The sequence below is a fragment of the Phaethon aethereus genome, assembly GCF_964289735.1.
Source record: "Phaethon aethereus genome assembly, chromosome: 18".
In the NCBI taxonomy this organism is placed as follows: Eukaryota; Metazoa; Chordata; class Aves; order Phaethontiformes; family Phaethontidae; genus Phaethon; species Phaethon aethereus.
In genome coordinates, this window is record NC_138594.1 from 13,384,427 (window position 1) to 13,407,710 (window position 23,284).

Genomic DNA, 23,284 nt, shown 5'->3' on the forward strand with positions numbered 1-23,284 from the left:
TCCTAAGCGCCAGGCTTCTGACTACAGCGTGTCGGGTTGGAAGCAGAGAGCCTGTCCCACACACGCAGACTTCCAGGAGACGCAACGGGGAAACGCCGCTGCGCCAAGCCTCCCCTGCGGCAGCAGGACGGGCACAGCTCCGAGGGGCCGCTCCAGGCCGCTGTTCTCACATCCAAAGGCGTTCTGCTGCCGCCGCTCCGCGCTCCCTCGGGGAGCTGCTAGGATTGCACTGTGCGCAACACGTAAATAAGCTTAGATCTCAGTTACTTCATTCGGGCTCGTGGCTCCTCAAAGATGACAAAAGAAAACCAGGTTGCATTTGACTAGTGAAAGAGCAGCCCTTCTGCGCTGACCATGGGTCTGTCTGATACTCACCAGCACGGGAGTAAAGCAGCAACGGTTCCACTTTTGTATATACTGGGCCTGCTACCAGCACCCGCAACGCCCTGAGCATTTTGAAAAAGATTAGTTCACTAAAACCCCGCTTAACCGGTAGCACACTATCTGCATTTCCTCTCTAACGACCACTCCTTGCCAAGAAAATGTACTCGTAAACAAAATGTTCCTCATCCTGTATCTGCAACCCTCGTTCATCACTCCAAGGCTCTAAATGTGATGTCTCAAGCGATAGCTGGTGTCATCATCACAACATCAGGCAAGATATGTTAAAGCTGCACGTAAACATATCAGTAAGTGCCAGGCAATAAAGAAAACCAGAAATACACATAACAATGCTCAGCTGGGTTCTGCTCAGGTATGACAGGAATATTTTGAAATTCAATTTAGTTTCTCTAATTAAATTTGGGACAGAGGATCAGTTCAGTTAACCCCTAAATTTTCAAGGAGAAATGCAAAATAAATATATTAGGGGGAAAAAAAAACCCCCACCAACCAACAAAAACCTCCAAACTCACACTTCAAATGTTTATTTTAATTGACCCACAATTGTAACAGGTCACGCTCTTTTTTCCATGCGCTTACAAGCTTGCTATATTTGGATTCTGATGTACAAACTGTATCTCTGAAATTCCTGAGTCTGAGCAGTTCCCAAACTTTTTGTTTCTTTTTGGTTTGGGGGTTTTCCAGCACTTTTCAGGAGCCCTATTACTCTTGTAAGTGGGAATTCAGGGTTCAAAGACGTAGGGTCCTTAAGAAAATGTAGACAAGGACAGCCTTCTCGCTGATGTGTAAAACTGAAAATATAATTGCAGCTTCTTTATGTCTTAAGGGACTGATGATAACATAAGCATATGATGCAGTACTGATCACGGCTTCCGATAGCTGCCTTTTGCGCGAGCCACAGAGATCCGCGTAGAACAGCGCACCAAACACGTACTAGTCTCTGCCTGTTTCTGCACCACCTGCATCCACTTCCCGATTCCTGCCTATCAGTCAAGACCAATAATCCTTACGGCTCATCTTTAAGCATGCCTCATATATACTTATATATAGTTACAACCTGTATTTGGAATACATCAGCTCACAACAGTCACTGCGTATGAAGACAATCGGTATCAAGTTAGCCAGAACTCACACGCCGGGTTACTGGGCTTGTCAGACTGTCGTGAAGAGTTTCACGCACCACATTTGAACGGCACGACTGACCTGTGTTTCTCTTACCAGCATCATTTTTTCTTCCCCTGAAACTAGACTGAAGTGGGTGCAGCTGCCACCCCATTTGATAAGGGATTTTGTCCATCAGTTGTTTACTTACAATACAGAGCACAAAATGGGATGTATAGGAATTTAATCATCAAACTTTTATTTGCCCATAAATTCAGTATATGAAATGTCATTAGCCTGTCAGTGCAGAATTGCAAAAATGTTTTATTTCAAAAGCAATTCTGCAGGGTTCTGGATCCGCCTTAGTAAAAGGGCTAGACTGAAGTAAAAGAGAACTTTTAATGGCAAAGGTTTACATCTTTATTTCTGGTTAACTGCCTGCTTTAGGACACCAACATACAGTTTGCATCAAACAGCTGGAATGCAGGAGGAGGGTCTGGCTTTGCAACTATTGCGTTTAACAGCAGTGAATAACAATGCTCCGCAAGCAAGCGCTTATTACGTACAGGACTTGCATGGCTAAAAACACAACCATAACAATGCCAGTTGGCAGGGAATAGGGAATACACAAGGAGCATCACTGTCATCAGAGACTAGGGGAGACATTTTTCTGTGTGGATTACAGGCAGTATGAAACGCTTTACTATCCGGGCATTCGCCTGGCATCTACCAGCATCAGCCCCAAGAACAGCGGAGGTTAATAGTTTTAAATCCTTCCTCTGAGCTGCATTTTTACAAACTCATTTCCTGTCACACACATACGACACAACTCTGAGAATCTCTCGTGCTTATGCCAGGCGTAGCTCTGCTTGAGAGCCTGCCCGGATCACCCCCTCAGCCACGCTCCCATGGGGATGAAGTAACATCGTCTGGACGGCCGAGCCCAGAGAGTTGTGAACAGCGTTAAATCCGGCTGGCGGCTGGTCACAAGCGGTGTTCCCCAGGGCTCGGTTCTGGGGCCGGTCTTGTTCAATATCTTTATAGATGATCTGGATGAGGGGATCGAGTCCTCCCTCAGTAAGTTTGCAGGTGACACCAAGTTGGGTGGGAGTGTTGATCTGCTGGAGGGTAGGAGGGCTCTGCAGAGGGATCTGGACAGGCTGGATCGATGGGCAGAGGTCAACCGTATGAGGTTTAATAAGGCCAAGTGCAGGGTCCTGCACTTCGGCCACAACAACCCCATGCAACGCTACAGGCTTGGGGAGGAGTGGCTGGAGAGCTGCCCAGCGGAAAGGGACTTGGGGGTGCTGGTCGACAGCCAGCTGAACATGAGCCGGCAGTGTGCCCAGGTGGCCAAGAAGGCCAACAGCGTCCTGGCCTGTATCAGGAATAGCGTGGCCAGCAGGAGCAGGGCAGGGATCGTGCCCCTGTACTTGGCACTGGTGAGGCCGCACCTCGAATCCTGTGTTCAGTGTTGGGCCCCTCACTACAAGAAGGACGTTGAGGTGCTGGAGCGTGTCTAGAGACGGGCAACGGAGCTGGGGAGGGGTCTGGAGCACAAGTCTGATGGGGAGCAGCTGAGGGAACTGGGGGTGTTCAGTCTGGAGAAGAGGAGGCTGAGGGGAGACCTCATCGCTCTCTACAACTGCCTGAAAGGGGGTTGTGGTGAGGTGGGGGTTGGTCTCTTCTCCCAACTAACCAGTGATAGGATGAGAGGAAATGGCCTCAAGTTGCGCCAGGGGAGCTTTAGATTGGATATTAGGAAAAGTTTCTTCACCGAGAGGGTGGTCAAGCATTGGAACAGGCTGCCCAGGGAGGTGGTGGAGTCACCATCTCTGGAAGTGTTCAAAAAACGTGTGGATGTGGCGCTTCAGGACATGGTTTAAGAGACACGGTGGCACTGGATTAATGGTTGGACTTGATGATCTTGAAGGTCCTTTCCAACCTTAGTGATTCTATGTTTCTGTAACAGAAAAATCCTAACAGATCATAATAGCAAAAAAAAAAATCTTTTTTGAGTATATATAAGCTGTGCATTAAACACTGTTGTGTAAGCAGTTTAAACGTTTGTAGGGGACTTGCAAAACAAAACAAAAAGAAACCCAACAAAACCACCAAACAAACAAGCAGAAAAAAACCCAACCAGAAAAACCCCTCTTAAAGTGAAAATGCTGAGGCTCTGTAAGTATGGCACAAACTGTGAAGTATGGTTCTGGTAATTGCAAGGGAAGGAGAACCCGAAGGTCCCAATGCCAATAGCTTTCACTTCACTTACAAAACTTCAGTTTCCTAGAAACCAGTTAATCTTCAATAGACATCAAAGCCTATGCCAGGGATTCCCACAAAGATTTAATGAGTTAGTGAAAACAACAATAATTAAGTGCTGTCACCGTGTCTGCACGGTATTGATTTAACACACGTGCATAACAATAAATTATTCAGAGTAACTGCAATCCTCAGTGTATCCACCCTGAAAAGCAGTTGTCTGCCCCCTCTTCTCTCCACAGTAACGTGGTATTTTGGTGAAAACATTCTCCCTGGAACTTGAACTCAGTCTTGCTGCTAGCCTTGAGCTAATCAGGTGGAATGTTCAGTTAAATTTCAAAGTCTTTCTCCATATATAACTAGCAGAAATCTAAACTCTTGCACATTTGGATGGCAGGGATCCTGTAGCAGTCATTGATAAAAGTAGTTCCCTGCAACCGTATTTTCCTGGTCATAAAACACTGTATTTCTCAAAGTTCCCCTAAAGGAATTTTGCTGCTTAGTAACTTTCCTTAGCTTTTACAGAGAAGGATTTGTGCAGGCAGCTTGAGAATTTTCACACAGCGGGCAGGGTTCAGAGCCAGCCCACCACCACCACAGCATCAGGACGAGCAAGCTAGCAAAGGCTCCATGTCAAGGCAGTCACTTCAGTGGTGAAGAGCTGTCACATTACCAGCTATATTGGAAGTTAACCTCCTCTTTCCTTTCACCTGTCCCAGAAGGGAAGCCCATCATTCTCTCAGGATTAAAGGAGATTAAATGTCTCTGGCTAATCAGCAGGCTCAGTTCTGTTACGTATCTGCAAGTGCTCACTTGTGAGTTTTGATGAGCAGTTAGTACAGCAACCAGACTGCTACCTTAGAAAAACAACACAATGTTTTGTTTTTACAACAGAAGGAGGAAAAAGTAAGATGAAAAGGATTTTAAAGCTGAGAGGAGCACACACCTGCCTAACTTCTAAATAAGTTTGCCATTCCTTGGCTACTCTCCCATTACTTCAGTCTCCTGGTCTCTGATACCTGGGTTAGAAAAATAATTTTCTCCTTAGCTCTCTCAAAACCTTCCCTTGAAAATATTCCTAACATCACTGAAGCTCTTTTCCCTGCTTCTCAGAATTATCCAGGACTTCTGTCAGTGTTTACAAGCTGTGACTCTCTTCCGTGAGAAAATACCCTGTGAGCTCATGAAATCAAAAACGAGACAAAAAGTTAAACAGGTCTTGCGCTGTCCCCCACATGAGCAAAAGGTATCAGCCAAAGGCACTACGTGTCTAAGCCAGAACTTGGGCAAATTAACTCAGTTTGTTGCTTATGTAAGTCAGAAAGAGTGCAAGAACTCTAAGTTATTACAGTATTTTCAAAAGACAGCTAATGACTCTTCAAGCTGTACTGACTCAATTCCTTAGCGTTGTCTGCAATGCCTATAGGCTTCTGCCTGTTTTAACCTAGTCAAGTAAATGACCTCAGGTTTTTCATTTTGGACTACACAGAACCTTGAGAGGATCAAGTGAAACGTGCCAATAGGAATGAATCGACAGAGCTATGTGTCTGGGTGCACACGCGGATTCCTCGCACCACGTCCTCAGCTGGCACCACAACTGCTAGTGATCCTCTCTCATGTTGGGTAAAACTACTGCTCTTCGAAAGCTCCGATCTCTGTAGCAGCCTTTTGTATCTTTCTGCCCAATTAACTTGGTATGGCACTCCATAACATCTTTCTTTGGTTTATTGCTCAATTTCTTTCACTACAGCATTATTTAATGCTACTGTGTTATTTACAGCAACTTGCAACTGCAATATTTGGAATATGATTTGTACAAAGGACAATTTACAAAAAGTTGTATTGCACTACGTACTACTTCTGCTCTCTGAAGAAGCAGATATTTAATTCCCAAAACAGTAAATCCCTTAATCTGAGCAAACCTAGATATTGAGCTGGAATCTAAAATGTAATAAGTAGAAGATAACAATATTTTCACCTTTCTAGTTCTGATTAATAAAACACCATCCCAAATGCATAGTTCAAATCCTGTAATTCAATATTGCAGAGAAACTTTACGTTAGATGAAGCATTTGGATTGACAAATTTATCACTTCAACAGACAAGCTACACAAATTAAGCACTTGCTTTCAATAACAAGGAAGATACTCACCATCTCAGAGCAATTTTGATCGGCGTAGTAAGGCATGATGTGAAAAGGTCAGCTGGCAGATCAGGGATCATGGGTAGCAATTCGTTGGCTTCACATGCCGCCAGCTGAATGCAGTTCTTCATCGAGGGTGGCAAAGGCATTTGAGCAAGTGGATGGTTTGGGTTAATTGCAGCCACCTGGAGAGATCAAGGAAATCACTCAGCTGGTGAATTCAGTAAAGTTAATTCCTATACCATTTCGAAAGTAACCAATGAAGAGCTGTCCGAGCTGTCCAAAGTCCGACGGGTCTTTGGTTTCACAGAAATCTACAACTATGGTAGCACCAGCCATAGTTTTAACTCACGTATAATTAACAATACTTAAGTGTATCTACCATAACAATATCGCACACCAAAAACAGCGACTTGCAACAGACTGAACTGTCATCACCACTTCAGAGTCTTCAGTTCACATCTGCCAGCATGGAATCAAGCACGGTAGAAGCAAGTTGGGCTAATTATTCTTTCTTTTACATTTGAGCAAAACCCATCCTTCCTGTGGCTCATAACCATTCACTACAGATGGCAGAGGAGCTTCAAATGGAAAAATGCAATTCATTTGGCTGCACTAGGCAGCGTTTCCTGCCACGGAGCATAAAGACGATTCTTGCTGGTAAGCCAGAAGAATACTGAACTCCCTGTGTCTCTCCCCATACATCTTTCTACTTCACTAGAGCAAAAAGGTCAAGATGGAAAAAGGAAAAGAGAAAATCACCATGTGTAAGTAGAGAGGCTATTTTCCAACAGAAAGAGAAATGTGCACTGCCTTCTGCAAATGCAAATATTAACATATCAGCAGATATAAGTTTTAATCAATGCTTTAGTAAAAGGGTTTGAGGTCCTTATACATATTCCTCTGAATGGAGAAAACGTGGTAATTTCTGCTCTAAGCAGTGAGTGTTACACTGAAAAATAACTGTAAAGTAAGGTCTTTGCCTCTCAAGATCTACAACTGTTCTAACAGGACACCTTATTCCAAGACTCGAGTAGTTTATATTTAATTGGGCATAATCACCTGTTTCAAATACTCAGAACTGAGAGACGTGTTAGTGCCGATTTCACGCTAGCCATGGACTGATGGACTGCATTGGTCCGATGGCATTTGTGCAGACAAGAACCAGCTTTGCATAAATGCTATTCAACTCTTTCACTCCACATGCTGTAGATGAATTTTCAAAAGGCAAGAAAGAATGGGAAGCAGAGCAGACACAGACATGGGCATATTCATCGCTTTTTTTAAATCAGGGTCACGTCTGCTGTGAAAGAGTTGAGTTTCTAAAATTCCGACCTGTGCTATGGCAACCGATTAATCTGTCCAAACATCAGTCTATGAAGTTGAAATACCATATATACCGATATTCCCATTTCTCAAAACCACAGCGATACTCCTAATTAAAATTTTGATTAGGAGTATGGGTTTTGAGACTAGTGATTCACAGAATGAAAAACATAAATTTTCCAGTGCCTTTCTGAAACAGGTAAACTAAAGAAATACTTCAGCCACACAAAATTTTTATCCATGGTACTCAAAGATTCTTAAAAGAACAGGGCAAAGACACGTAACACATGCAGTGCCTTCACTGCCCGTTCATGTACAAGTTAGAAAGCAAAGACCCATCAAAGTGATCTATATGCTGTGTTGTCAAAGATAACAGAAGTACCATCTTTCAAAGACCAAGACTTCAGCCAGTTTCTTTTTTTTTTGCCAGCTGAGTAAGGTAATACAGCTGACTAAAACTCATTCTTTACCATCTTTATACGTGAAAAATTCTGTCTCTCTGAAGAAGAAATCCATTTGGTGTCCCAGAAGGGTTGATGGGGAACAGAATACTCGTGTTACAAACCCAGAGCCTGGCACAATCATATACCTCCTGTCTATCAAAGCAACCTGGTAAGCTGTGGAGAAGTTTCAGATGCTTTTTCACAATTTCTGCAACCTATTAAGTTTTTCAATTCTTTAAATACTTTCCCCCCCCACTCCCCCCTAATCCCAGAGACAGCAGTGACATACTTCGGCTTTCTCAAATTGTCCAAATTAGCTAAGACCTATCCTTGCTTTCAGTTGAGTTGTGTTGCTTTCAGCAAAGATTCATGTCATACCTTGAGTGGAAATGAAGCTACACACTAGTGATGTTTACTCTCAATAAAACTTAAACTGTATGCTAATAACAAAAAAAAGGTAATTAAAATACTTTTATTTCAGGAGAAAGGCATGAGAGAGTGTGGAAAAGCATTAGCTCTTCACAGATTTATATACATAAAGCAGTCAAACTGCTTAGCTATGGCTATTCATTCCTAATGAAAGACTTGCCCTCTGGACATCCTCATAAATGGGCTCTGTAGGTGGGAAGTACATTTAGGAGGATTTTCTGCTTTCTGAGTAGTGTGAAACACTGATGACTTGGCATTTGTCATAGTCTGGTAGTGCCCCTCGGTTCTGATGCGGAAGTAGCTCATACTCCAAGACCTGCTCAACTCTTGGCTTCTACACAGTAAGACGAACTAAAGAAGCTGACACATGCAGTGTAAATATTCGTCCATTAGGAAATGAACTACTACCAACTAAAAAGTGTATACCAGCTAGAAATTACAGATCTTGTCAGACTTCTAGGGATAATGATGTAACAAAATACGCTTTTACAAAATAAGTGTGAAAGGAGGACGAAAAAAAGGAAAAAAAAAAAGAGGGTCAAGTAAAGCCTACTATGAACATTTACTTTTGCATCCTTAGAACATCCACTGAAGTCAGGCTTTCTAGACTGCTTGGTTTCCTCATAAATATAACTTTTTATGAGGGCAAGGTATGGAATAAGTAGAAGGCTAAAGAAAGATTAAAAAACATATTAGCAAAAATGTACTCACTCACAACTGTAAGAATGGTAAATAAACTACGTAAAGTTACCATATATGAAATTATTTTTATGCATTTATCTACAATCTTTAATTGTTTTTTTCTATCTGTCATTTCTGTAAGCAACCGAGTAGACACGACCTTGCAGCAGGCCATAACTAACTCACAACTTCTTCCAGCAGAAACACAGTCTCAAGGCAACGTGATGCATATTTTCCTGTGTAAGCTCTGTAAGCAAAAATTCCTTACTATCAAAAGAGTACTTATTGTGTTACTTATTGTTATTTCAGGGCAACTGACAATCCACAGCCTTTCAGACAAAATAATAATGTTAATATTAATTTATCAATTATACAGAAATATGCTATCATTCCTGTAAATTTGTAGTAATTAATTTGTTCTGAAAACAAATTACAGCTGCCCAAACTAAGGAGCACTCGAGTTTTCTACTTGTAAGTGCTCTGTCTATCCAGAGGAACAGCTACCGAATTTGCAAGTATTACCGCTTGTAATTAACAGCGCGGGAAACAGCAGATGTATTTTAAACCACTGTTACCAAAAACATTTATGTACCTACATAATTAGACTGAGAAACAAGCACTTGACAGAAAATCAAGCCTTTTTGAATTAACAGACATGTTCAGGGTAAACTCGAGAGGAACTCTGCCCTAAGACAGAAACTAGGAGCTGTTGTTATTTCGAGTGTTGACCAGACCTGCCAGCTTCACACAATTCCTCCTGCGACAATCTTCCTTCCCTGTGGAAGACACTAATGCAACTACAGAAAAGGAGATGTTCCTCTCTCCCAGCAGATGGTGGATTAGAAAAATTCTCCCCCCAGACATGATGCTAATGCCAGATAACATTCTGCTGTGCTGTCCTTCAGCTAATTTTCTGAGAATTAATGTTGAAGACGGAAAAATAAAAACTGCGAGTTCCTCAGCTCCAATTAGGACTAGTTAGTCATGTACCCTGCCGGAGGCAAGAACAAACAGGCACTCCCACCGCAAGACCCAATTCCTACACAAAGAACAACACAAGTTAGTAGGCAACTGTAAGGTACGCCATCGAAAAATTCAAACAATAAAGCTGAAAATCAAAGAGTTAGATGTGTGCTTTGCTGCACGAGATACAGGAGACATTTCAGCCTTCGCTTCTGTGTCTCTCAAACGTGGCCTTAAGACGGCAGACCTTTGCTGTATGAAACGAGTATGAGTCAGCGGAAACACAATGTCACGATTACACAGAAAATTAATCAGAAATAACCAGCCTACTGTTTTAGCATTGTTAGCACAGCGCACTTAAACTGCCTGCTTAATTCTCCAGAATTACAGTGCAGTTATATAGACTCACAGAATCATCAGAGCTAGCTCGTTAGATGCTTAAGAGCATCCCGTGCTGTCACTTCCACCACCGGTTACAAGCGGAGCTCGGCGCTCCAAGGCAGATAAAAAATATTTTCAATTGCAGCCTGTCCACCAGGATAGGATAGGACAGATTCCTGCCGCTGGTATACAAAGTCGTCTCCTTACTGACACTGATCTGCGTCTTTCTAGCTACACAGCTCTTCGCTCACACGCACGAGCCATACTTTATTTACGAACAAAAGGCCAAAAAAGTATTTACTACTCAAGTGCTCTTTTGGAGGCAGGTCTCTAAAGAAGACAATGTACCATGCAGTGCTACAGCATTGTTTCTCAGGTATCTTAGAGAAGCGTTAACTGCTTTTCTATCACTCCCAAGTTATCATTTCTTTTTGTGCTTCCTCTCTTTGGAGACTGAACAAGATTTAGACTTTACATTAAGAAAGAGTACCAGCCTTTATATTCTATGAACAATGAAAACCCAATATAATGGGGTTGCAAACATACCTATAAATATGTTGCAATTAATTTTTACATTTCTGGTGGAACTATGTATAATCTGATGGCACCTGTCCAGTGCTCTGTGCTATCCAAAAAAAAAAGGATCCAAAAGAACCCCAAACAAACCAGCTATGGCTTCCCTCAGCCTTCACCCTGTTAGGCTAAGAGAACAAGCTCCTCTAATCTCCTTCCAGTAAAATGGGCTAACAATTATCTTTATCACTCCAGCAGCCCCTCTTGAGTTCCAGTCCCAGCTTTACTTCACTTTTCATGAATTTGAACAATTCAATAATTTATAGTTTTCCAAACGAATTCTCATCCATACTTTGTATGACACTGTAAACACTTTTCCGTCTCTGTTACCAAGTCTTCTGCCTTCTATTAATAATAAGCAGTTATCTCAGTAAGTCTTCAGTAGCGAATGGAAAGTTGACATGCAAGCCTGAAAGTATTTTCATAATCGGATTAACCGGTTGTTTTAACCTGTTGCAAAGAGAAGGAATGCTAAAGCAGTTTTCCCATGTAACCTCACATATTTTGCAAAATAATAAAAAAAACCCAGAGCAAATGGAATTTAGTATTTCTGTTGGAATAAAGACTGACATCGTTACTCATGCTCATCTTTCTCCCTGTAACGAACCGTCTTTGTCTGCATTCTGGTTTGTCTGACTTGCAGAGGAGCTTTTCCTGCACCAGCTTCACCTGAGCAATTTATCTGTCACACAGCAGAAACCAACAGAGACGCCTGCGGCTGCCTTCCTTCCAGAACAGCCTCAAAGTCATTCTAGAGCTCAGCAAGAGCCGAGGAAAAAAGGAAATTCATTAAGAAAACAGGGAAAGGGAAGGTAAAGTTAGGCTCATTTTTAATCTGCTTAGGAACAGAATGAGAAAACAAAACAAAAATCCAGAAGTGTGCATTGTACAATCAAAAGGGAAAGGCTCCCAAAAAATCACAATGAAAAACTTGGAAAAGGAGAAAAGAATATGACCACCAGACATTGTCCTTGACTTAAAAAGATGGTAACCTTCAAAAGGCATCTATTACCAATACTATCGACCTGTGTCTTGCGGTTTCATGTTCTTCCCAAGCCACAGACTTTGCAAAGTTTCTTATCTTTACAAAGTATGGCATTATCACCGGTTGAAGAGAAGGAATAATGAAACGATCCACATATACCAAGCTATTAGACCGGTTTCTTTCGGTAGAATTGAGTTTCCACCTGCCAAAACAGTCACCACAAAAGCATCTCCAAAAAGTGGAATTTAGAATGAAAGGAATTAGAGCCAGGGATACTGTTAATAGCTGCTTGAAGGTTCTATTTCTGACAGTCAGTTGCCCGATTAATTAATATTCCTTGCCTGAAGTTTTTTTTCCTAAATACTATGTCTTAGAACTGTGAGAGTATAAGAAGTTAATCTTTAAAAAAACATGCTTTCTATGTAAGCTAAAGCTAGCAGGAATTTCTGGCACTGCGGAGTCTTGCCATCCCAAGCTGCTGCACAAAGAATCCTGACTTCTTACCTTCTGCTTTGCATTTCAGATTTACTTCAATAAATTAGTAACTACATTTGCAACAAAAGACAGCTTTTCATTAGAAACACACTGAACTTAAGCAGTCTGTGAAACCGGAACCACCAGTGACAATCCCTCCGTGTACCAGGAGGGTATTTTGTTTTCCATTTTCACATTCAGTTCAACAGCACAAAACTCTAACTACCTCCAAATACGTACCAGATACTAGACTCTTGCATCTAAAATAAATGTCTAGTTCACCTCAGCATTTATCCTCAGCAGAGAAAACCATTCGGGCACAAACTGATTCTATTAACATTACCATTTAATTAGCTCTTGTATTAAAAATTATTCCAAGTTTAATAGGATAGCAAACTGAACCAGAAAGATTGGAGTGGCAAAATTATTTGCAAATTAATTTGCCTTCCAACATAGTTTAAGCACATTTTTCAGCTGTATATAGCAAAGCAAGCTTAAACTGAACCCTGGGGCACAAACACAAATGAAACCTTTGCAATAGTCTGTGATCTCACCTCCAACTCCTGCTCCCTCTGTAGTGCAAATTGTTTGAACGACTTGACGATAAGGCCAGCATTAGAGCAATCATAGACGAAAATGGAAGGACTGCCCATCCAAGTTTGCAGGTCATATATGGATAGAGGAATATACTGAGTATAGTTCTATAAGAAGAAAAAAAACAAACAACCAACACTCAAGTTACAAAGAGACAGAGAAGCAACAGAACTTTCATTGGTGAGATAATAAAATATACACAAAATTTCCAATTCTGAAATTACAAAATAAAACCTAGATTGAACATTGGGCATATTGATCAATACAAATACCAATCAACATCCACTAATAATGAGGACTATGAACCCAACTCCAACACAAACAACAAATAGATTTTATTGTGGTATTGTCTGAAATGCTAAACTCTAAACTAAAATTCTAAAACTCAGCAAAGAGTGCTTTGATACGTGCTAACAACTCCAATCAGCATTTCATAGTACAATTTTGCCTCAAATTTCTGCAACACTGATAAAGGATGGAAACCGGTTGTCTTTAATTTAACATCAAATATCTTAAACTGAAAACTCCATCAATAAATCAAGATTGATAATTAAGGCTATGTAGCCCATCAGCAGCTACCCCATCTTACTTTAACGAGATGCTTCATGATTTTATTACAGCCTTTAACTTCCGTGCAACTTTCAGAACTATCCAATAGAATTAAAACCACACAGCCTGCCTTCTACAAAGTGAAGTACCACAACTCAGTTTCTGTAAATATGAAGTATTTTGTTCTTTGTCTTCCACCTTAGCCCCTCCCCAACAATTAGGGGCAAAAGATTCTTAAAATACAAGGAAGATCAAAAATCAGACATTTAAAATTAGCTATGAAGGGCCACACCCTGAACTAAGTGGTGGAACCTAAAATATAAGCCAAAGCAGATTTCTGACATCTGCGCCTGCCAAGGCACTACCAAACACACAGCGGCTGACTGCATAATCCTCCCCATCTGCAGCCAGAGGGCAACCTGTTCATGTCCCTACAGCACTGAACTCTGCCCAAAACCTGCAGTAAAAGCTGCGATGCTCCTATTAACATCAGCAGAATGATGGATGGGATCGTAACACCCATTTAAATTCAAGAGACTTAAAATAGCTGTAATAAAACTAGTAAATTCTTACCAAAATCAAATTTTGAAGGACACGTATCAGCATATATAAAGACAGAAGAGATCATAAACCATATGTTAGATAAGGTAGGAAATAGTAAGCCATTTCAAAATCCAGTTTTGTCCATATATAAAAGTTTCGGTTGTTTCATTAAAATTAATGGGAAAAATAGTTTATAAAACCCAAAGTCTCAGGGAACTAGGAGCTTTGCAAATTGTTGCGGGACAGAACGACACATGAACAACTCAACCTTGGCACAGACGTTTTCTAAGGACGCCACTCAGTTTTGGCACATTCCAATCATAGTAAGTTGCATATAAAAAAAAACCCTGCTCTGACACATATAGTCAATGAGATTTTATGGGCATGCATTGTTTTAATTTTATATTTATAATGCATATTGCTACAGTTAAGATTGGATTATATCTCTGACTAATATTGTTATATTTCAAAACAGAAGAATTTTATCTTCCGACTTTACTGTCGGGGTCACATATAACTTACCAAGCTTGCTAATGATATGTAAATGAGACAGTTTGAAGAAAAAAGGAGTGTTAAATAATAGTTTTCCAGCATGACTGCTCAGGGTGATCTTTTGATGCTTGCTCATCTTGCCTCTGCCATGCTGGGGCTGTGAGTATGAAAGAACTTATCCGTGTGTTTTGTTCTCAGTATTGACTCTGGGTTTTAGCAAGAAAGTTTCTGCTCTGTTAACACAACTGCCAACATCCCCCTGTGACTGTTTAAAGGAATGACACAACAACAAACTACACTAGAAACTGATTTTTAACAAGTTTCATAACCAACTGCTTAATGAACAACTCAAAAATATTTTTTAAAAATCATTCTTCAGATTTGCAGAGAAGTTCCCCAGAACTTCAAAATAAGCATGTTTGAAGTCAAGGTTTTTCAATTTTTACTTTTTTGAAAGCATGTTGGGATTTTCTCAGAAAATAGTAGCAAGCAAAACTAGAAAAAGAACATTGTTTCTTATTAATACAGCAGCACTCTCAACATGGTTATGAAAAACATGTTCTTGCATCTTCAAAATCTGGCAAAACGCCAGATAATGCCAAATTTACGGTTTACGAGGTGTCTCAAGCCTTCTTTTGTACACCAATACTGTACAGCAAGCCAGAGCAGGAAGCCTACAGCAAAGTGATGTACAATTCCATAATTAAGTACTGGCTTGTAATGTGTGTCAACAAGAGCAGCCAGTGTGAAACAAGAAGCCACGGCAATCTTCTACAGCACGAAAGAGGACTGCAGCTCCTGGCCCTTGTTTGGTCAAATAAAGGATGTTTCGGCAGAGCTGCAGACAGGATGAGTGATATGCAAATAGCTTCCAAGGCACTTAAAAGGAACACAATGATGATGCACATTTTGTTTTGCATTCTTGTATTAGCAGCAGAATTTGCTTCTGACAATGCACACATTTCATGTCTTTTTGTACAACAGTAAGACATAACAGACCCAAAGAAAAGGGCATTTTCAAATAATCATACCATTCAAAGCATGGTACAATTTCTCTTTCCATTTCCTATCAAAGATGAAACAATGCTTGAAGAGTATTCTCTAACGAGATTTCTCTAAAGCCACAAAGCTTCCTCAGAAGGTGCTTGTGTTCAGCTTCTGTCCTGGGACTTCTGAACTTCTGAATCCATCAGAAATCTCAGGAAACAAACCTTGTGGCAATGAACCTGCAGGAATCTGTCCCCAGTTCTTTCTATATACCTTACTTTCTCTCTAACCGAAAGAGTTCAGGAACGTTTTGTTTGTCGAGCTGCAAAGCAAAAATTAACAAACTAAAGCACTAGAAACGCATTCACGTGCTGCCTTGGAGTAGCACTGCATTTGCTGAGCAGCTGTGAGTGAAAGTTAGGGAAAAAAGTTACAACCAGAAACACTTTCTGCCTCCCTTAATGCTGTCTCTGACCCCAGGAAGTTACGAAGCTGAAACAATTTCTGAAGCCTGTGTTTCGAGGGACGGAGAAAGGGTACGGGGAGGAGGAGCGGGCACCTTCCCGCGCTCGCACTCGCTGCTGCAAGGCAATGCAGTCAGAGGCACTCCTCGCTACCATCTTCTTTTCTACAAAGCATATATGGAAGGTCAGGTTTAAATTCTAATAAAATGAATGCAGATGAATATCAGATTATTTATTTACTACTGTTCTCTTCATCTGTCAGGCCAGATTAAACATCAAAAGGGTAGACTTGCTTCCTAGGTGAACCCTGAAAGGTGAAGGTAACCACAGAGGTATTTCTACTACAGCAAACACAACTTGTCAGTATCAATAAAAAATTAAACTCAAGGAAAAGCTGTCTGCAGGAGAGAAGGCAGGTTTGGTTTTCAAAGACCAAGTTAGTTTAGCTACTAGCTTTCCTTATTCAAACTGTACCGTACTCCTTCCGCTTTCACGCACCTTTCCTGTAGCATTTGAACACTGTTAACTGAACAGGGGCGGGGATGTGCAGCTGAAGTGGATCAGGCTACGTGATACTTCCTGAAGGTTTTACCTTTTTTAATCTACCTGTCAGAACATACCACGCTTAATCTCTCCTGAATACACTCCTGCCGTGCAAGGAAGGCTTCTGACAGTGCGCAGAGATCAGTTGCAAATTCAGGGGCCTCCCTCCGCCGCAGCCCCACCGCCAGGGAAACAGCAGAGCCGGAGCGGGGCACCCAGCCGGGTGTTCCCGGGACACCCTCAGCAACATGCCAGTCCATCGGCCAGGCCCTTCGTCAACTAATTCGATCAGCTACATAAGCAGGCAGCTTGTCAGAGGAGTAGGTAACATAACACGAGAGAAGCATTCTCCTCATATTACCATTTTAACACACCAGTTCAGAGCACCAACTGTGCAAGAGCAGAGGTCTAAATTAATTTCAAAATACCAACTCTTGAGAAATTAAGGGGAAGATGTTAATGAAGATCTAACACTTTGAGCTTTCTCCAGCACAAAGTGCTCCTACACCCCTTACATCCATTTGCTGTCTCTGATAGGCTGCTGGCACATGCTAGCATGCTAGCACGTCCCAGCAGGCGCCGGCAGCCGGAAGGCGCTGGGGCACCAGCCCGTACAGCTCTGCCAACGCAGGCCGGGCTGCGGGCGCGCAGGGAGGCAGCGCTGGCTGCTCAGACGCAGCGGGAGAAGTCCCCTCTGTCACCGCCCACGTCATCAGCCCCGTGATGGCCGCACACCAATTTTATGGGAGGGGAAAAAAAGAAAAAAAAAAGAGGAAAATTAGCATCTACAGACCAAGAACAAAAGCACATTGAAATGTGCTTGAAATTCATTGCTGTCTCCTAGCCTTGAATTAAAACAGATGTTGCACCTCCCATTTGCCCCACCGCCCTCACTCTCCTGCAGCACCTGCACCAAAACCTCGGTAACAGCCTGACAGTCTCACCAGGACCACACACCCCAGGGAACAGGAGAAAGGTGCTCAGCCTCACCCTAGGGGAAGTCAGTATAAATCCAAAAAATTTTATTTGCTTCGACAAACACAGGTCAGCCTGTAACATGCCACATCCACCAGCAAGACCTGTTTCACTCCTTTTAGCCCCTGACTTGGATAATCTCAAGGTCCCTTTCAGCTCTGCCTTCGTGCTCTTATAATGGAGACTTTAAGTGCATGCATGAGCATTTTAAATCTAATTTTAAAATGTCAGCACAGTCAAATTTCAGTACCTCTACTATTTCAATTCAAGACTGCTATTAATACTGAGCCTCATTAGGTCCTCAGCTTAGATCTGAGCCTGAATTCCTCAGGACTGATTTCTAAACATGCCGATTCCTCCCCCCTGCCCCGCAGTATTTCCTTAAATTTAATCCTTTGCTTAAAAGAAATGTTCTACTCCTGATTCTTTCTTTCCAAAACAGTCAATATTTGTTAGCATGCTGCAAAAATTACTAAGTCTCAACTTTCCCCATCAACCTCTATGACAATCAATTTTTTTCCACTGGCTGTAAGATAAAGCAGGGAGACCTCAGCTCCTAATCACCAGTGGCATCCACACCACATTACCCCAGCTGATACTGCAGGCAAACTGACAAATACCCAGTAAGCTCTTAATAAAGCATTTGGCACAACACACAACTTCATTGAACAGTAATTTCCTCCTCTTCCTTGTGTAACACATTCTGCCCTGTGTTCTTTCTGGCTTATTTATTACCCACTGGCTGTTAAGTAAGAAGAAAGTCACTCCTATTTGTTCTTAAACACCAAATTCAGCTTCAAAATGAATTAGTATTCAGACCAATTGTTTATTAGTCTGAATACTAATCAAGTCTCCAATATAGATGCACCAGAATGAATTGATGCCCTCTTGCACTTTCTCCCCCTCCCTTCTACCCTGCTCTTTCAAATTACCAGTGAGTGGTCATTCAATTATAAAAATAATACATGTAAAGTATGAGAAAAGAAGCTCAAAATAAAATAGGAGCATATCTATAATAATGAATGCAAGTCCTACGTCAGCTGAATGTATTTTTCAGCTACACTCAGTATCTCCAAATTTCCTAAGACTCCATTCTAAATCAGTTACCCTTAATAGACAGTAAATAGCTTAACTAAAGGGAAAGCAAAGTACATTTAGGTCACACTTGGACTCGCTGAAAGGGTGTTGCGTGTGATATACACAGCTGTACAAACCATGGCTACAAACCACGGCTAAGCAGGAGCAACAAAAGGCTTTAAAAAAATAAAAGATACCTCTTATATTGTACTTGGAGGCTCTTCAGTACTCTGTGCTCTGGAAGCAGAGCTAGCCATACGGTTTATTGTCCTCATGCAGTATCTCTAGGTAGTTTGAACAATGGCTGTTCAGAGTTAGTAGTTAGTCATTTTAAGCATAAACTTCGTGGTAAGAACTTGACAATCAGTCAGTGACATAAGGCAGCAAAGCCAAGTCGATCGGGGAGCCTCAGTGTTTGCCCAGACATGACAGAGCTGGGGTGCTACCTTTGAAAAGAGATGAAGCGAGTGGAACTGGCTTTCCAGTGTTTTGCAAATGAGCTTTAGTACACCTGAGAGAAGACCCTCCTGCCCCGTCGGGAGGTGAGGGACAACCTATTTGGTCTCACAGAACTTCAAGAACACTAAGAAAGTAACAGCTGTCAGCAGGGAGCCAAACAAATACCTGTGAACACATTTTAAACCCTGCAAACCCCGTTGTTCTCTAACGGAACACTTCAATAATTTACACAGCAGTAAAAAAAAGATTCAGCTGTTCAAGCACTGCCTCGCAAAGACGCACCTTATTGAAGACCCAGATCTCCCCATTTACTGTTGGCCTGGGGACGCCATGTCCATTGTAGTGGAAAAGTACCCGCTCTTCCTTGGCGTTTCGACGCAGAGATGTACACAGTTTCTTAACTTCATCCACCGTAGGATCAAGACTCTGCTTGTACCTAGCCTAGTAACATAAAATGTAACATAATCATTTTAAGTGTTAAAACAAATCTATTTAAGATGCAGGCACCTAGTTAAGACAGAAGCATGTATATAAATTGGTTACATTGGAAAAAGAAAACACAAAATATTTACTGTAGAGTTGAATAAACAAAATATGTCTGCTACTGGTGTGTGGGATTGCGCGCACACACAGTAACAACACAGGTTTGCGTGAGTTTAGCACATCTCTGAACTCCGATCTGTTTCACTTGGGGATTATTAACGTTCAAAACGCCTTACAAAGGTCAAATACGTTTTCAACATTAGCCAGCGTCAAAAATAACCCTGCATAATTCTCTTAATCCTCAAACTCATACCCTGTACATCTCCAACTGAACAAAATTCCCTCTTAAAGACAGAAAATTGTATAAATCAGATATTCTGTAAACCTCAAATCTCATTCTAAAATGTTCCTTCCCTCCCATCTGGAAAAGGGACACAGCTGTTGCTTCAAGCCTTAAAAGGAAAGAAAATACCAGACTGAAGGGCAGAGAAATTCAGATAGCTATCCTTCACGGCATCAGCGTAAGAACAGCAGCAGCCTCATCCTCCTCCTAAGCCCCAACTAGTTAGTTCCCCTTTTATTAGTAAGACAGTTATAAAAGAAACGTGGCCAACACCTCTGCAAATATGTTAAACCTAGATGGAGTCTTGCCTTTTCGAGATGTATCCACAGCAAACACAGTGAAAAATTTTACAGCAAAAAATTTTTCTTCATAAAGAAACACGGCCAACTCCTTGCAAGCGTACCACGTACACTATGGGCATACTCATTTTCAGTTACGAGTTCGCTTTGAACTTGCAGCGCTCTCCATCCCAGCAGCTCATCACCACTACTGGTTCCATCAGGCCACAAACACTATGGCTCAATAGTTCCTGTCTGCTCTTCACAGCTAAGAGGCACAGAGAAGACTGCTGACTAAGTGTGCAGCAGTTTTAAAAGTAGACTAGTTACCTGCAGATACTGGAAGAGGCTACAGAAACCTACAGAATTACAGAAAAATTAATAAATGTGCAATCAGCAAGTACACAACAATTTTATTCCACATTCAGTAATAGATAAAAACAGTGGGGAAAAAAATCAAAGCAATCTAGCATAACACTAACATACTTTCAAATTAACTTACTAACTGTTAGTGGTTAAGGTCAGGCACCAGGTTACACCAGACTGTATTGCACCCCCCTCTCTAAAGAAGGGTTATAACAGTATTTCATAACCTCACCTCAAACAGCTTACACTTTAAGACGACACCATTCTCAAGATAAAAGTGCACAAAAGTCCCAGGAATCTGACAGTCACACAGCTGGGTAAATGAGGGAAAACTGATTGAGACCCCGTGGCAACCGACCCTTGCTTTTGGAAAAATTTTACGTTCAGTATCATCACAACTTTGGCTGTAGACGCTACGTTATCTTTCCTAGCTGTACAGCTCTACAAGCACGTAAATCAGAGCACATTTCTATGTTTGAGGGGAAAAAACCAAACTGCTAAAAAAACCCCAGTACTTCAAAAACATTTTTACTTGGCTGAGTTCAAGATGCCTATGTAGTAGCTAGTTTGTCATACTCAAAAGTGCATTTTTTTGAAGCAAGGCCAAATAATACCAAAAAGTCTTTCAACTGCCCTTGAAAGACAGACAAAACAGACAAAAGCCTGTTTCTCTCTTCTCCAGAACTGCAGAGAGAGACTGAGAATCCAGAATCACAACGGCTTAAAAAAGTTAAAGCCGATGTATTGAAATAAAGAACCAAGTTTAAGAGCAGGACAACTGTATACATCTCTCTTCAAAAATCTGTTATTGAAAGCCTGTTTATAAACCAAATCGAGGTCTCAGAAGTTTGGGTTTTTTAGGTTTTCTTCTATGACAGGCAAAGATAAGGAAGTCTTAAAATATCACAGTAAAAGAAGCTGAAGCACTTCAATATAAAAATGGTTTGCTTATCTATAAAACTTGAAAAACAGATACCGTGCTGCTCAATTAGTATTCAGCATCTCAAGCCAACAGGCAAGACGGATACAAAGAATGGCATCATTTACATGATCACAACAACAAAGAAAAGCAAGCAAAAGGAGAAAAAAATACTAAGAAGGAACCAGTGATCTGACACACTCACCCTTTTTGGGAACTTCCGCACTAAGTAAAGCTAAGAGGCTATATTAATCTTAACATGGATCCCCCCACACCTCTTTCTCTCTCCTTTCAGTGTTGTTATGAAGGCACTGATTTGCAAAAATGTGCACCTTAAATCACATTCTGCCTGCTGGCATCTTTACAAGACACTATAACCAGAGTGGTTTGTAATTTTTCAGCTCCTTTTTTTCAAAGGAGAATACGCTCATTTGAACACTCCTCACGTCCTTTCAGCATTAATATTAAATACAGCTCGCAATTAATGGAGGTGAATTTACACTCTAAAACTAAAGCCTGTAGATCTAATCCAAATTGTAAACGTATCACTTGCACATTGAGAAACACAAGGCTGAGAAGAATGAAAAGGAGAGGAGGGAGCCTGTAAATAAGCAGCCAGCCTCAGTCCTACCTGTCAGCTCAGGATTTCAGGTGTGAGTTTATTACACATCATTCATGCGCATATGACAAGAAACAGGTATCCGAGTAACGAACTAGATCAGGTGGTGTCGTCTTTTTCTTTTTTGTCCCCTAAAAATATCTTCCAAGACTTTTTTCATTGCTATGCAAAAAATACCAGGAGAGTAAGTACAGTAGTAACAAGAAATGTTCAGGGCTTGTTCATCTGATTGGGGTACAGGGCGCTAGTTGTGGGGGGAGAGAAGGAGCTTACTGTTTTGTGTGGTGCTCTGTGGGGCAGGGTGCTATTTTTAATAATTCTTAAAAACAAATAAGGTCTCCTTCCAGAACAGAACTACAGAAACGGAAGGTCTTTGAGAAGGATATAGAGAAACAGCATAAAAACCTCGCTAACCCATGGACTGCCACTCCCACCGTTACCAGAAGCACATTACCAATGACCAGCTCTACAGCGTCCCGTCACATTTAGCACGGCTGACACCCCGATGAGCTGTGGTCCGGGAGGATTCACTGGTTCAACAATTTTACCTTTCCTTTCACAGTATGAAGAAGCATTTTTAAAACACAGTTTTAATTCTCATATGAACATTTTGCATTTTAGCATCACTCCCCTTTTGATGCATCGTTTCCTTCAGTTGTTATTCATTTGTCTTCCTTGGCAACGTGCTGCATTCCTTCCCTTCCACGTCCAAACAGACGCTTTCAAGCAGTAGTTAGTGCAAAAGGTACAGAGAGCCTAGCCAAAACCCTCGAAAGATCTGCTGGGCGTAGTCTCAGCAACTTCTGTTGAGATCACACAGACACAAAACAAGGCTTTATGTTTTGTTTTCCCTTTGTTTTTATGAGCTATTGACCACTTCCAGATTGTTACTGCACCTGAAGACCATGCTGGCCTTCCCTGCCTTCTATTCTGTGTTGATGACAGATATTTGCTGGTGTTTGGCAAGGAGTCTTTGCTTCCTGATGCAATTATCAGACAAGACAATCTAGACCTCGATTCCCCTGCAGATGATGCTCAGCCGTATCTGCTGCTCCCAGCTGGTGTTGCAATCATAGTGTTAGAGCTGTCGACCACAGCGCCATGATGGACAAGCATGAAATTGCTGACAGTGATGTCAGCTGGCTTTCTGGTGTGAATTTGATTTTCTGATCACCTCAGTGTCTCACTGAAGAGCTCCTGTCAAAAGCAATAACGTTGTGGTGGCCTGATCCAGACTACCCTCATTATTCTACTCACACAGGCAAAATTAAAAGTTTTGCTTGTTTATGTAACATTGCCACACTTTTATGAAACACTCGTTGGTTTATCCAAGCTTTTTCCTGTATGCTTGTTTAAAAATACACTTATGATGTTAATTTTTAAGACATTTCAATCTTTAGTATGCCACAAACTTCTGGATTGACAAA

General features: G+C 41.4%; 1 protein-coding gene across 2 annotated transcripts in view; it reads right to left on the reverse strand.

Moving 5' to 3' along the window:
• Positions 1-23,284, reverse strand: part of RPTOR (regulatory associated protein of MTOR complex 1) — a gene marked incomplete at its 5' end in the record, with an annotated part of 156,046 nt that overhangs the window by 94,439 nt on the left and 38,323 nt on the right. For both annotated transcript variants that reach the window (XM_082008349.1, XM_082008348.1), the window contains 3 exons: positions 5,921-6,096; positions 12,721-12,867; positions 19,132-19,290. In XM_082008349.1, the coding sequence (XP_081864475.1) occupies positions 5,921-6,096; positions 12,721-12,867; positions 19,132-19,290 (482 nt within the window). The remainder of the gene's footprint in view (positions 1-5,920; positions 6,097-12,720; positions 12,868-19,131; positions 19,291-23,284) is intronic.